Here is a 16,849-nt window from a genome sequence, read left to right on the forward strand (position 1 = left end):
AATAGAATTTTTAATTTTAAAAAGCTTTCAAGAAAAATTCAAATAAGAAAAAATTGTTACTAAAATAAAAAAGATCTGAGCAAAACAAAGCCACTTAAAGTATTATTATTAGTAGTACTAAAAAAAAACCATATTACTATTTTTTAGTGCCACTAACAACAAAAATGGGACTCATGAAACCAAAGCAAAAAATGATTACTTCTTAGCTATAGTGCCCATTTATCTTTCGCTGTGCACTATATCTAAAAGTCAAAGTGCACACATTCATCTTTGGCTTGCACTGTATCTCAAAGTCAAAGGTAGGAAAAAAAAAAAAAAAAAATCTTAGCTAGAGTGCACATTCATCTTTGGCTGTATACTGTATCTCAAAGGTAAGAAAAAAAAATTGTTTATTATCTCTTTCTTCTCCCACTTTTCCCTCTTTCTCTTTCCTATTTTCTCTATCTCTCCATCTCCGTGGGCATGGGGGATTTTGACTGTGGTGGTGATTGATTTTGGGTATGGGTTTCTTGGATTTGGTGGTGGTGGGTTTGGGTGTGGGTTTGGCCTTGGGTTTTGCCGTGGCGATTGATTTTGAGTGTGCGTTTCTTGGATTTTGCCTATGGTGGTCGTGTGGTGGTTAAGTTTCAAGTAAAGTAGTAGTGGTGCTGTGGTGGTAGTTTGAGTCTTGTATCTGAGAAGAGAGACATACGAAGAGGAAGAGAGAGAAAAAGAGTTGAGGAAGAATAAAAAAATAATAATATTTAAATGAAGCAGCTAAAAAAATAGAACCATTAACCTCGGGTTTGCACGCCTCGCGTCTCCGCCCTTTGCAGATCGCTTTGGTAAGCAAAAGGGCAATCTTATTTTTTCAATTTTCCTTTTTGATTTTATCATCGTAGTCTTACATTGTTCAATCAAATTTTGCTATTTTATTCCAATATTCTTCCCTGTTTTTTTGTATATATAAAAATGTTTGGGGTTGATCAAAATAACTGAGCATTCGTTAGATTTTATCTTGAAACAAAAGGCTTCAATATGCTAAAAGATAGGCCAACCCCATCACCTGTTCGACAAAATGTCTTAGTGAAATTATAATCTTCTTTGTTAAATTTTTTATGTCTGTTTTGTGAAAGTCCTTCATTTTTGTTTGGATAATTTATTGTTTCTTTTCATGCCAACCCAGTATTTTAAGATTTGTTTTGCTGATAGTTTATTGGGTTTTTGTTGATTATGCCAGCTTGGTTTAAATGAAGTAGGATGGCATCAGTTTCTTTTATTTGTTAGTACGTGTTTGATTATTTTGTTAATTTTTGCATACAAATAGTGATTTACCATGTAAAATTTATAGTTTATTTGATTATTTATCACATTTATTTGGTAGTTTGTTTCTATGTTTCTAATTTGTGGTTTAATCTTCTAAAATTAAATATAATTACTTGGGCCATTTTAATTACTTATTCATGTGAAGATGTAAACGGACTGATTTCACTGTCAGAGTACTTTCTTCATCAATGTGAAGAGTTGCTTCATGTTGCAAAAGCAATAGCAAATAACATGTGGACTTTGTATTAAGGACTCTATAAGGTTAAGGGGGACTTGCAAAGACTTTTGGCCTTATTTAATATGCTTGTATTGTGAACTTAGATGCTATTAGTTTAGAAATAAATGTAAGAGCTCACTTTGAACCTCAAGTGTTATCTTAGATATAAAACTCCAAAGGCACGCATATGGTTAGGGATCGCAGCATTCACTTATATTTACCTCTTAATTTAAATCTCAACTTTCATAACTGCTAATTGGCATATTACATTTTCATATAAAAAAAATAAGCATTTTATTTTAAAAAAGAAAAAATCGCCTTCAATTGAAATATAGAAATAACACAAGCATTTGTTAGATTTCATTTTTAGTAATTTTCAGGTGCATCACAGGGGTTAGCGACTAGTATCTCTAACACCGTTACACCGGTATCCCTTGTGAAATGTATCCCTTTCTTCCATAGTTTTAGCCTCTGAGCCTCTGTCTCTCTCTTACGCACACACCGCTGTGTGAGCACTCATCACTATCAAGCTCCTCTGCAGCCCATTTACTGTTCCAGTCAAGCCATGGTAAAAGTCTGTTTCTCTTCTTACTTGCTGGATTTTTTTTTTTTTTTTCCTTTGGTTATACTTTCCTCACATAGAGAGCCTACCCTTTTGCCTTTTCAGTGAGACCCAGATCTTTGATTTGCTGGGTTTTCCTTATTTTCCTTGAATTTCATTCCAGTTGGGTCATTTAAGTTTTGGGGTTTCGATTAAGTCCTTTATATTTAAAGTGATCACTTTTACTCCTTAGATGACGTGACCAAACTAAAAAATGAGATGTCATCACTCCAAGGGATTAAAGTTGATCACTTTAAGTGTGTTTGGGACTAAAATTTATGACTTTAAGATTTTTAGGGACTAAAAGCAGTCACTTTAAAACTTTTGAGACTAACATTGCTCATAGACTAAACTTTAGGTCCAATAGAGTATTTTGACGCATTTTTTTATTGGACAAATTAGTAATACAAGTTTTTTTCTTTAGCTGTGTTCCCTAACCATTTTCAAAATTTTCAGTTGGGGGACCAGAAGAGGTTAGAATGAATTTCCTTAGCTGTATTTTGGTTGGGGAATTCTAGAAAGATGAATTTAGGATGAAGGTTTCATTCAATAGATAAGTATATTGTATTTCCTCGTAACAGTAATTATTTGTTATGATTCCTTACAAATGTTTACAAATCTTGAAATTTTATTCCAATTGCATCATAATTGAAATCTCTATCCTGTGAAATTCACCTACGTCTACATGCTCATTTTAGTTGTTGCCACTTTATTTATGCTAGGTGGTGTTTTAATTAAGCTGACCACTGGTTTTTTTTTTTTTATAAGTAAATTGTGCTGACCATTTGTGATTTGTATTAAATTTCTTTCACATATTTCAAATTGCAGGGTTCATTCCTTAGACCAGAACAGAAGAAGCTAGAGCCACCACCAACAACCAAGTAAAAGAAAGGAGTTGAACAGTTGGCATTCAAAGTGATTTGAGGCTGTACCAAGGTCTGTTTTGGTGAGTATGTTTGTTAAGGAAACTGAACTCTTTGCTGCAGTTTTTTTATATGCATTTTTTCAAGTAATGAAATGGGCTTAACATAAGTGTGAATTTTTTTGGATAAGTAGCATAATGGAGGCTGTGGATTGGGAAAATTCTTCGGGAGGATCAAGTGATACTGAGGCCTATTTGCAAGATACAAAATATGAGGATGATGAGGAACTCCATTTTACATCTGGGTTTATATCCAAGTTGCAGTTTAGGTATAGAATTTTTCATAAAATTGATTCTTTATGATATTATAAATATCCCCCCCCCCCCTCTCCGGGTTTAACTTTGGGTTATGGCTACAATTTTCAGGAAAGATAAATCCAGGGCTCATTGGATAAACGAAATTGGAATGGCTGAGGTTGTAGAAAACAAGGGTAAACTGTGGAGGACAATGGGAGTAGTTCGTAGTGGCAAGATTTATTATTCAATTGAGGAAACTCTGTATGTGAAATGACATTTTTTTGTGATGTTTTTTTTATCTCTTATTGTTTCTTGGTTTTTCTTTCAAAGGAATTAAGGGATAAGTTAATTATTTGTTTTGGTGATAATATGAAACCCAGTATTTACAAGTCTAGAGCTTTAATATCTTGTTGTTCTTTATTCATAGTGTCTTTTATTGTAACTTATTTATTTTGGTATCTTTATTTGAGGGACACTTAATTTTCTGAAGAATCCTTTGCTAATTAAACATTCTATATTGTAAGGCAGAGCTAAGCTTACGGTTGTCCCAAAAATTATGACTTTCGAATTTTTTTATTTTTTTGAGCAAATTAGTTTGAAATTTCATACTGTGGCTTCAGTAAGAGATTGTGGATAACCTTGTATAAAAGTTGAAGGACGAAGAGGTATCAGACACATACTTCAAACAATGCTTTTCAATAACTAAAACTTCAACCAGTTTTAAGTGACACTTTCAAATTTATACATAGTGTTGTAAGCGAAATGTAGTATTAGATAATTAACCGATAAAAGCAAATTTTTTTTTTTAAAGAATATATATCTTTTTAAGTTTTTGAAAAGAAGTAACTATGTATTTTTGTCCTTTTTCATTATATGTTGGGATGGAATCATTTGTGAAGTGTAACTTCTTTTTTGTAGGTTTTTGATGGAAATAGGCGCATTGCTTCTCTTGGATGACAATGGTACAAGTCTTTCATTAAATGATCTATATGCAAAGGTTAGTGGAGGCTCTTGGGAGCTATTTGAGGTTTATAGGCACTTGAAATCTCTTGGTTACATTGTTGGGCAGCATGGCATTGCTTGGTCTATTAAGGATGCTAAGAGTAACCGTCCATCTGTTTCTCTTCAATGCTCTCCACAAAGCAGTGAAGTGGTAGACTTAGAATCAGAAGATGAGAGTTCCATTGTTGGACCATTTAATAATATGCATATTAATGAAGCAAGGCCAGTTTTTGATGTCTATCTCCCAAATAGCAAGTTTAGAAAATCTTCTCCAGGTGATCCAAGCTTTGTGATCTGCTTAACTAGGTAATTGTATTTGGTAGCTCCTAAGAATGAGTAACCTTCTCTTTTGTAGTTGATTGCAAATTGTTATTTATATTATTATCATTAGAAATGTTCTTTTATATTAAAGAACTTCATAAGTTAAACCACTTTCTTTTTCAGATTATCTTTTGCTGAAAACATTTAATTGCAACAATCCTATGTGTTAGCTTCTAGGTTTTTGATATCTTGAGGAATTTGTTGGGAAAGGATTTACACCATATGCATCTAGATTATTATTTCATGTTTCTTTTTAAGTACATACAAATATTTTATTTTATTTAAATTCCATCTGTGTCAGTGCTTACTGTTGTATATTTTGCTCATAACTGGTCATAAACCTGGGAAAATGAGGAGGGTTGTGGTGAATTGACAGCCATCATAAAATATAGTCATTTATTAAGATTGGATTTCCGCCCCCTAGGCTTTGGCTCAGGTGGGGTTGGCTTTAGAATAGGTATTAAGTTCATTATTTACCAATAGGAGAAAAGGAATTCTGTACTATGTTATTAATTTTAGAAATGTATTAACTTACAAATTTACTAAGCATGAAAGGATATTTCTCTATTAGTTTCTATGGAAATTAAATGTTGTTCAATTTTTGGATGCAGTAGATCAAGCCTCTAGTTTGTATGATTTTATTGTTTTATTACTTATTTGTATATTTTAATTAAGTCATGTTTTCCACTTTTTTTTTTTTTTTGGACAATCTTAGAAATGTGGGTAGAAGGCATTTTTGTCTTTTATAATCACATACATGTGTTAGCATAATGTGAAGCATGCATGTAATTCCTATTTGTAACATTTTTGAAATATGAGATAGAAATAATAATATTATGGTAGGATTTTTCAACTCTTGACTATCAAACATTTGTTTTTGCTTTCAATTAGTATGAAGATAATATCTATTAATGTGTAAAGAGGGAGAAATGGAAAAGTCTCCAACAGTTCTCCTAGAAAAATTCTATATCTTAGTTTACAATCATATTTTAATGATTTAATTACTCCCTTCTTGGTTATCTACCACTTTAAATTCTATTAGCCTCATCACACGTGCTTTGTGCGTGCAATTCTCTTTTTTTTTTGGGTATTTTCTTTTTAATAAGAACTTGGGGTAGGTTTTATTTATTATATATATATATATAGAGAGAGAGAGGGAGAGAGAGAGAGAGAGAGAGAGAGAGAGAGAGAGAACATGAGGTAGATTTTTTTTATTTTTGTATTTTTTATAGAAGTTTTATAGAACATGGGCTAGGTTTTTGTTTTTAATTTTTGTTGATTTACGGTTTTAACCTTATTTTTTTTTATATATATTAAGAATAAGTTAATTAAATTAGGGGTATTTTTGGAAATTAAAAAGACAATAACTAACTTTCTGAATCCTCTTAATATATAAAGATTACTTGGTTTACAATCATATTTAAATTTTAAGTGGAAATTGGCATTCTGCAAAGATACACCCGTATAATCTTTGAAAAGTGTTAAATCAGTAATCCCCAATGTAAAAGTAATTTTTGCTTGAAGAAGATCAGTAAAATTTGGTATCATATTTCATTAATCCATCAAAACTTGTTCTCTCCAGTTGCTTTGAAAGAGATCTATAACTTATTAATTGATATGCATATCCTGGTCAAAAAGTTTTTGAATCTTTTATGCTTGCCTTCTCTTGCAGGGGTGATCTACCATCCATAGCAGATATTGAAGTCCTTGAGAGGCAATGTGGGGCCATTCCTTTGCGGTTTTGTCATGTAGAATATGGACGGGTCAGTTTCTTTTCCTTTGATGAAGTGGAGCTTCCTATCCTACCCTGACTCTTTGGAGTGGTAACTGTTCTATACTCCATGTTTAAATGCTACTTTGCAAAGATATGAAGAGCTTTACGTACATACTAGGAGTCACAAATATTATAAGCAAGACGCCTGCATCAACATTTGTTTTATAGAAATTGATTTTGAGAAAAATATGTGCAATTTTCGGACATAGTTTATCTATGTACAGGATGGGTTTCAATTTTATATACATAACTATAACTTTTGCTGATAATGGGTGAAGTTTCTTGTTGTTATGTTGTTTGATCTCTGTTAGGGAATTATATAGAAGTGCAAGATAGTTTAAGCCACCAAGAAAACTTTATCAGAGACCTTGCAAAATCTTTCTTTATTTATGTATTAATTTTACTAAGAGATTTTCTTTCAATAATAGTTGATTATAGTTGGTATTAGATAGTTATTGACTATAGATTTTGACTTTGAAGTATCAAGTCGTTGATACCTACTTATTAAAAAATGCTCTTATAATTGGTTTTACATAGTTCAACTCTGAAAATTATCAGATAGTTATTAAACAATGCTCTTTTAGCCAATAAATCTCACTTTAAGGAACACTACCTTATTATAGTCGGTATTAGAGCTTATTCTTAGATATATTATTTGGTCAATCAGCTTTTAAAAATTATTTTCTTCTGAGATTTACAATTTTATGGAAGCTGTACTATTAAGCCCTAATTGTTCTCTTCATTAAGAAAATAATGCTTAGAGCATTTCCTTTAATCTCTGAAACAGCTTAGAGACTGGCTGTAAAATGTCTTATAATAGACTTCATTGTCAAAAAACATTATAGTTTCTTTCATTTTTTAGGTGCAATTGTTATAGATGGTTGTAACTTGCACCTCTTTTAGCATGGTCGCTACAGGCAAGTAATGTTCAAGTCATTTGCTTAATTATAGTCTATATGAACTTCTACTCTTCCAACTGAATATCGCCATTTCTTCAATGAAAAACCTATCCAATTATATGAGAAACGACCTGATATCTTATCCATTTTTCTCAACTCACCCCTTCCTTCAAATGTCATTGATATATACTCATGGCTTTTCCAATGTTGATGAGGTCATACTTCTTCTGTACACGCCTGTTACTTAACAACTAGACAAACTTTGAGCAATTCAGACACCGGTAGAGCATTCCTAGGAGTCTAATTGCATTGGACATTACTACAATTGGCATTTCTATCCTACAAGGCACTGCCAATTATTCCCATTCCTTACACTTTATTCTCAGATTGTCATATTAAAGCTCTCCTGGATTTTCCAATAATATCTACACCTCCTAATACCTAGAGGAAGTGAGGAACTTTGTTTCCTTTTTGTTCTACCCTTCCTGTTATGCTTGATCATTGTAATTTGGCGTCCTGAAGTTTTTGCCCCTTTAGTACATTTCCTATGTACTTGGGCTGAGTTTTTTATTTTTTAATAAAATTTATGTTACTTATAAAAAAAAACTTCTTTAATCTGTTGATCTACAAATTTGTGATTCCAAAGGTGATATATGAAACAGAGTGATGCAAACCAAAATTCTCAGAGATTATGGATAGACAAAAGAGGAATAAATGTAAGAATCAACATCTAGGTTGCTTGGAGTCAATATCAAGCATAAAAAGATAACTACAATTTGGGAGTCAGTTCTTAGGATTGCTTGAAATCAACACTAATCTAATGGGGGGAAAATTCCAGAAGACTTTTTACTCAAGCAAAACAAAACATTACTAAATCCTGGTGCTATAAACAGGGTTCTCACTTCTCAAGTTACATTAAGAACTTTCTCAACAAAAAATAAAAAGTTACATTAAGTAAGGACATAAAATAACTGTATAATAAAAATAAAAAACTTCATAATCAAGCGACTATAGAAAATAAATCATAGTCAATGAAAATAGTAACAACTAAAATTTTAGCCTAAAAAGTCTCGATATTCATTAGCATCAATCAAAATTAATTAGGTCCAACTTTTGTGTTGTTTGTCTAATCACTTCAGCTTTCATCTTGGTCATTTGATCTTGCTCGATTGCAAATATTTGTAAGGTGTATTGGTCCTGATTAACCCAGCTTATTTCAATGATCCATTCTTTCTATTTCAAGGTCAAAACTTCTTTTTTAAAATGAAGTTTGAAGGTCAAACCAGGTTGTCTTTTTTTCTTTTTTGGTAGAAAAACTAGGTCTTCTTCAATTGTATTTGGTGTAGAGATTTAGCTTTAAATTTTATGAATTATGTTGAATCAGTACACGTTCTAGAGGGTGAGGGTGACTGAATCATCCTTAAGAAGATTAAATCCCCTTTGGTATTTCAGCTTTTATATCGAAAAGGTTTTCTCAGCCTTTTTTGCATTGAAATAGTAAGCAAAGATGGAGATTCTTTTGAAATTAGCTATATAAATAACTTACGCTGATGATCATGAATAATAATAATAAATTTTTGGCTGCTGGGGATATGGCATATAAGAATTCAATGATGAATTGGTAAAAAAATGCAAAAGGGCTTCAAACGGCGGTTGGAGATGTGTGGTGTGGCACTAAGGCTGGGACAAGAGTCTTATGGAATTAGATAATTTAGGTGGTGTCAAGAAGGCTCAGGCCATCTACATAAAGCTTGATGTGGTGATTGTGGATAGCAGAACAAATACAATGAATTGAGATGCAGTTGGGGGAAATGATGCAGTAGAACCGTTATTGCTAGTTGAGATAGCCCTTGCATTGGAGAGGGCACCATGATCAAAATACTGTGGAAATGGTTTTTAGTCCACTTTATGGTTGGGATGGTTAGCCACTGATGAAACCTAATAAGGCTGGGTGATATAAAAATCATGTGCCTTGATTTTAGGTGCTTCTACGCTGATGATCATTGCAAAGCCACAACATGGTGTCAATGGGTACTGTCATGTCAGCCCTAGCCATGTCAGTGTGCCACTTTGTGTCGTGCGTGCCCGGGGGTTGTTAGAGATATCATGGCCCTAGAGAACCAAACCCCAACCTATTGTAGGTCCACGGACTTGTAAAGAAGGCAAACTAATCATAGGATTAGTCTAGCATTAACCTTGAGATTATTATAAACATAAGTTCAATATTATTGACGTAGCTGTCAAGGGCTGTCACCTATGGGTGTATGCTGTTAGTCTAAATGACTTTCAAGCTTGCTTCTACTTTTCTTTTTTCTCTCTTCAACTCAATCCCTCTCAACTTTAACATGGAAGGAAAAAGGTGCTTCTAACAGGAAAACTATGTTATGAGAACCTGTTCATGCTTGACATTGTCGAATTTGTAATGTTATTTGCTACTTTCTCCTTCAAGTTTTACATGATGTTAAATGGCTAATTGTTTCATACACATCAGTTTAAGGTTGTATTCCATGTTTATAACTTCATATATTGGTAAAAATCATGACAAAGTATGTAGCCATTGGTGCCATTCTTGAAAACACAAACACGTGGCATGGTTTATAGTGTCTTTTTTGGAACCCAAGCTTTTTCAGTCCATAAGTGGACTTTTATAATGGGTATATTTATGATCACAGCCTGTTATGATAAGACAATTTCTAAGGGCTGAAATTAACCATGCGGTTGGCCTTCTCACATTTCAATTCACAACGTTTCAATTAGTACATCAAACTTCTAAAGTTTGGAATAAAATAAAATCTTTAAGATTTCATTCAAAATAAACGTTTCATTCAAAATAAACATTTTTCTCACATGATAAGACAATTCCTAAGGGTTGAAATGACCTATGTGATTGGCCTTGTCACATTTCAATTCACAAGTTTTCAATTTGTACATTGAACTTCTAAAGTTTGGAATAAAATATATTTGTTTAGATTTCGTCCAAAATAAACATTTTTCTCCCATGATAAGACAATTCCTTAAGGGCAGAAACCCATGTTGTTGGTCTTTATCGCATTTCAAATTTTCAATTCTCAAGTTTTCAATTGTGCATTCAACTTCTAAAGTTTGGAATAAAATATAATCTTTAAGACAAATGCTAAATAGAGGCAACATATGCTCTTAGTTATTTAAATTCCTTCCTTAATTTGTCTTTCGTTTGGGCTAAGAGGACCTACAATTTCGCAGCCCATGCTGCTGCAAAGTTCTCTTTGAGTTCCTCTCAGACTGCTGCCACCTTTTTTAGAGTTCTGCACGGCAGATTGTCAATCTATCGTCCTTTAATGAATTGAATCACATCTTATAAAAGAAAAAGAAGAGTGACAAAATGTATCTATTCAAAAGCTTGTTTAACTAAATTATGGTAAGGACCAAAAAGGGCTAATTGTAATTTATCCTATTAAAAAAACTAGTATGTAACTCATGCTATCGCACGGGAATAAATATAATTTAATAAAATAATAGAAATAAATATATTGCATTTTATTATTTAAGTGATACTATTGGTTGTGTTTTGTTTATTTTATTTTTTTAATTAATCATGAGTTTATTCATGTTTAAAAGACTTAGTTTATTCATGTTTAGTAAAACTTAGCATTATGTAATTTTTTAACAAATATTTTTATCATACAAAATTCTAATGAAAGAATGCTACATAAACATATATATTTAAGGTTGATTCATACACGGTACATATAACTATGATTTAGTTACTTTATCACAAACTATTTTTAACAAAATGTTTTAATCAATTAAATGTGAATCTCATAACGTACATCTCATAACATTATATAACAATAGAATAACGTGAATCTCATAAATTTTATTTTAATCAATTAAAAATCTCAAAAATTATGAGCATAAAATGTAAAGACAAACAAATAGGATAAGTACTAATTCTTTAAAAGAAAACTTACAGTGAGTTGAAAAAATTACACAAATAATCTTTGATGTTTGAAGAATAATGGGATTACAACTTTATTTCGAAATTGGGTAGAGACTCGTGCTGATAACGTGTTATAAAAAAGAAAAGAAACATGCAACATCAATTATAGGAAAACAAAACAATTTTATAATTAAACAATAAAAATTATTGACAAAAAGGAAAGAAAGTATAGGCAGATGAAAGAAAATAAACATGCAACATCAATCATACGAAAACCACAAAATTATATAATTAAACAATAAAAAAATTACACAAAAAAGAACGATAGTATAGGCAGATGAAAGAAAGCAGTAATTAAACCTTAAGAATGGTTGTTATTCGTTTTGCAGAGCATAAATCAGGACCATGAAAATTGTAAAGACAAGTACAATCGGAATATTTGGAGAACCTCTTCTTTTATAAGATACAGAAATACTCAAATACATGCATCACTAATACCGAGAGATTCTTTTGAAATTCCATAGCATTGATTGAAGAAGAGGGGAGCTGTATATTAAGGTGCTTGAATCGATGTGGAAAAGGGAGGTGAACCTGAAAATACGTGAGTCTGGAAAAGGGAAGTGAACCTGAAAATACAAGGGTGTGGGAAAAAAAGAAAAGAAAAAGAAGCACATCAGAATTACAACATATGGAGGAAAATTAGATTCCAATTTCATATTTACAATGACACGTGGCACAATATAGATTAGAATCCAAATTTGGAATTGCAATTGGAGTTTTTCTATGCTTTACCTATTATATATATAATATATATAGATAAGTGATAAAGTTGTTCACAAAACGCAAAATGTTAACTATATAGAACCTAATGATTACATTTTCATCTAAACTTTAAGGGTGAAAGTTTGTGAACTAAATTATGATAAAACCAATCGAAAAAGAATAAACTGTAATTTTTCCCACATAAAAGTATAATGACTTGTTGATAAACAACTTTAGCATGAAATCCTATCAAATGACGAGTGTGTGGGAATTAAAGGAAGTATGACCATGGTTATCAAAATCGCGATTTGGATCATAGGATCGCACGATTTTACGATCTCACTTCACCAAAACGTTTAGGATCGCACTAAGATCGTAAAAATGGTAAGATCGTACGTAGGATCGTATGAGATTCTACTGATCTTACCAAAAACATAAATTTTTGCTTTTTTTTTTTTGATGAAGTTTTAAGGATTTTTTTTTTCATGTTGTGATTGTATGACTTTTTATTTTATTTTTATAAAATTATGTTAACCTAAGCAAATATTTTCTAGTTTCTAGTTCACTTGTTTTCAAAATGAAGACTTCAACATTTCTAAATGAAGAATTTGATGTTGGCTTTACTGTTTTTTAAGTTATAATATTGTTAAATTTGTTTGATCAATATACTAATTTGTGTTTAAATATTATTGCAATATTTTTTTTTTTATAATTTTATCAGTTATGCTTGGATTTGTATATTGATTGATTGATTTTTTTTGAGCATGCTCTTTAATTGTTGTTGAGTGGTGTAACTTGAATAGTTGAGTGTGAAATTGTATCTTAGTGTCTTTTACAACTCTAGTGTACAAATATATAATATCTACATAGATGATGAAATGGATGATGATGATTAAGAATTTAGGACGGTGGTTATAAGAACCTTAGAATGTGAATAATTAAATGTCCACTTCACCTTAATATTCATCTTACTTTGGGATTTCATATTGTAGTTAGCTAGTTTTCATTTGCTAACTTATTTTGGATTTCAAACTTGGAACCTAGAACTTGAAAAATATTTTCCATATGTTTTGATAAATATTTTGGTATTTGGTTGCTAATTAAACACTTATTGAACTTTTTAGATACATTGGATCAAAACTTAAATATATTTGTTTCGTTAGTATAAACTTATTGATGTATGACATGCAAATTACACCATATGATACAAATCTTAGTTTTTTTTATGGATGAATTTATAATTTACGTGATTATTCAACATACAAAGTCATTATTAATGTGTTTTTTGCTTTAAATCTGAAAATATGTAGGATATTACGATTCACGATCCGATCCTATAATTTACGATCTCACCTAACTTTAACGATCCTACGTAGGATCCCTATTTTGACAACCTTGAGTATGACCATTGTTGACGCTTCTATTTTGGAAGGAGTTATATATAACCTTCAAATTTAATCTAGGTATGTTAGCAAGTGTTCAAAATTTGTAGTTAGCATCTTGGGCTAAAATTTCTAAGGGATTCATAATTGTAATTATCTGGCGTGTGTAAGAGGAAGGACTACACATACCCAAGAGAATAATCATAACTTGTTTCTCAAAAAAAAAAGAAAAAAGAAAAAAAGAGAATAATCATAAGTCAAAAATTTCTAGACACCATCCTTAGTAAAAAAAAAAAAAAAGAGGTTGAGCTTTAGGTTGCAACTTGCAATTGGAATCAAGCAACAACCAGTGAAACTTGTAGATTAGCTTGCTTGGAATGGTATGGTAGAATTCAACTATATGTTAATAAAGTCTATGAATCTACTCCCCTCCACTCCTTTTCAATTCAAACAAGTCCTAAAAGTAAAATAGAAGAAAAATCTAAATGCTGCTCCCAAGCTCTCAGTTTTCATACATCCACAATCTCAAATATATATATAAATATATATATATATATATATATATATATATATATATATATATTTGCGGAATGATTTATGATGCTGCCCAATTAATATCTAGCTTGTTGTAATGGGATTTTACCAAATTTAATGTTTGGTCACACCAATAGACAAAATATGTCACCATAATCATCGGTTACGAGTAGACAAATTATGTGACTCGATGATGAAATCAATCTCAATTTTATCCATAGAATACAAAAAATTGTCACCGACTGATGATGAAATTGAAGCAACTATTTTTTCTAAGGTATGCATTCATAAAGATGGTTCAGACCTACACGGAATTTTTATATGCTTCTTGTTAGGGTTATCGATGTTCTAGAACTATAGAATATAAAAATTACTCCCCAAATGATTATACCAAATAATCACTAAATTAATGTTAAACAATTGATACCAAGTCTCTCTTTTTTTTTTTTTTTTTTTTTTTTTTTTTTTTTTTTTTTAAGATGGCTCAAGTTTCTTTAAGTAAAAAATTAAAAAAAAAAAATTACTTTTTAAATTTGTTCACATGTTGCCTCGTAAGATATAGCTAATTTTTCACTTGTTTATACTTTTATGAGGTATAAATTCCACAAAACCTATGGTCCATTATAATTTAAAAGTAAGAAATAATTTTTAATTTAATTTTATTGTTTAAAGCAATATTAGAGAAATTATGAGTTGAACGATGTAAGAGCACAGTTAGGTATGGAAGGAAGCTTGAGAAACTTGCTCAAGAGTGATGGTATTAGGTTGACAATTATTTCCTCCTAGAGTTAACTTGTTGCAAGAGTGATGATGGATGAGATATGTTTGCTTTAGAAAGGTGATGCAGGGCATAGTGTAAGCATGAATCATAGAGCCAAAAAGAAAGTGATGTGGAGGCAGAGAGACGAGATGGGTTACGTACCCAACCCAAGTGATGCATGAATCATAGAGCCAAAAACAGTGTAGAGCTATGCTATTTGACAACATAAAGGCCATTTTACTATACCCATGTAGGTTATTGGGGAAGCAGATATCAGACTGGCCCAATCCCCAATGCCTACTTTGGTTGGCTCGTGTTTTGTTTTTTCTGTTTTTGTTTTTGGTATGACTAAGACTCTGTTTGAATGCCATTGATGGTTGAAAATTGAAAAATAAAAAATAAAAATATTTTAATAAAATATTTTTTAAATGTGTAAGTAGTGTTATAAGATACAATTTTAAAGAAAAATTTGTTAAAATTTATATTTGTAGATAATATAAACAGTGCACAGAAACTCACAAAAAACATGTCTACTATTTTCAGTGCAATTCAAACATACACTAACTTTCTTTCCGAATTGAGAAGGAGATATGTATGTGTTTATATGTTCCTTTTAGATTGGTGAAGCAGGACATAGTGGAAGCACATTGATGATAATGGGTCATATAATGATCTAACTAAAGTGATGGACGGCAAATTATGATGTACCAACTATGTAATTTTTTTTTTTTCGATTGCGATGGCAGGGGGCAAAAATGCACACATGAATGAGAAATTGATAAAATTATTCAAACTTCAAAAGTAGTGGCCATCTTCTCACATGAATGATGAGTCCTATGTAGGACTTATGACCTATTATTCGTGTGAGAGGAATAAACAATAAGTATTGAATAATTTTCTTAATTTCTTATTTTGTGGGCATTAAATTTTTACATATTTATCATCAAATAAAAACACATTAATTTCTTGATGAGAGGCTAAAATTTAGGTGCATTATATTAGGTTCTCCAAATAAATTTAAACACAAAATTAAATTAAGAAAAAAGTTAACAAATGACCTAAGGGCATTGGATTAGGAAATACTTTTAGAAAATTTTTATGAAAAAATAAAAAAAATTAATTAATTTCTTTATAAAAGTAGTATCAAAATTTTCTCAAAATTTAATCTTTAATCAATTTTTTTTAAGGGTATCATTAGGAAACTTAATATACAATATCTAACGAATTGTAGCCTCATTCCAAATTGTGATAGGTTTAATATTAATAGCATTGAATTTGTGTCACATGTTTATGATAACAGCTCATTGATGCATTTTCAACAAAATTTAATTCAAATAGTAGCTAAAAATTAAAGGAATAGTTAGGAAATTGATTGGAGAAATTAAAAATTAATGCTAACAAATAAGAATTTAAACTTGAACATAAATGTGATACTAAATTAATGCATTTATTTCCTTCCATTGAAGCTCCTTTAACACATGAAATGTGTAGAGTCAACAAGACGTGTTACATTTGTTGACTAGCAATTGTTAGTACACAGGCATGATTTTGATTAGATTAAGGAAAATGGCACATATCAAGCAGTAGAATATGCTCCAAGTAGGACAAATTTTGGGGCTAAATAAGTGTTTTTCATTATTGTAGCAGGACAAATTTTGGAGGCCACACATTAGCACGTGGTCTTCATTAGTTGGAGAGATTAGCCATTCACCCTTGCAAGCGTGCCTTTCTGGTTTGGTTCATGATTTTAGCTTTACATTGAAAGCAATGTTTTGTGCCTTTGTGGCACTGACGACCCTTTAAATAATATAATTAAATTCATACACTACAAGCATATATCTGTTTAATACTATGTATGGATGATCGATGTATCCATACAAATCATTCACATATGTTTTTATTTATTCATCGTTAGCACCGACTAGCATCAGATGACTAATAAGGACAATATTGTGCGGAGCACTTGTTTTATTTATCATAAAAAAAACATGTAACATTTCAACAAAAAGAGGAATTTGTATTTTTTTTTGCTTTGTTATTGAGGGTACATTTAGATACATCTTTTTACTAAATTTTTATTACTTATATATTGAAAATTGATTAAATATTTTGTACCAAAAAAATTGAAAATTTAAAAAATGATGCATGAGTAGATAAACTAAAAAACTAAAATAAAAAGTTGATGACAAAGAGACTCTGAATAAAATTAGAGCA

The 16,849-nt window shown here is 30.9% G+C and overlaps 1 protein-coding gene across 5 annotated transcripts; it reads left to right on the forward strand.

Moving 5' to 3' along the window:
* Nucleotides 1–366: 366 nt before the first annotated feature.
* Nucleotides 367–6,677, forward strand: LOC142611116 (uncharacterized). Of its 5 annotated transcripts, none has more exons than XM_075783153.1 (7): nt 367–824; nt 1,903–2,090; nt 2,952–3,069; nt 3,180–3,314; nt 3,412–3,543; nt 4,201–4,590; nt 6,278–6,677. In XM_075783153.1, exons 4-7 carry the CDS (start codon nt 3,184–3,186, stop codon nt 6,414–6,416), a joined length of 792 nt encoding a protein of 263 aa, XP_075639268.1. In that variant the 5' UTR covers nt 367–824; nt 1,903–2,090; nt 2,952–3,069; nt 3,180–3,183; the 3' UTR covers nt 6,417–6,677. The 5 variants fall into 5 exon arrangements, with proteins under 5 accessions (XP_075639268.1, XP_075639271.1, XP_075639269.1 ...); XM_075783156.1 differs by having other exon boundaries at nt 2,952–3,059; XM_075783154.1 differs by having other exon boundaries at nt 1,985–2,090.
* Nucleotides 6,678–16,849: the final 10,172 nt, after the last annotated feature.

This window comes from Castanea sativa, chromosome 9 (genome assembly GCF_040712315.1).
Source record: "Castanea sativa cultivar Marrone di Chiusa Pesio chromosome 9, ASM4071231v1".
In the NCBI taxonomy this organism is placed as follows: Eukaryota; Viridiplantae; Streptophyta; class Magnoliopsida; order Fagales; family Fagaceae; genus Castanea; species Castanea sativa.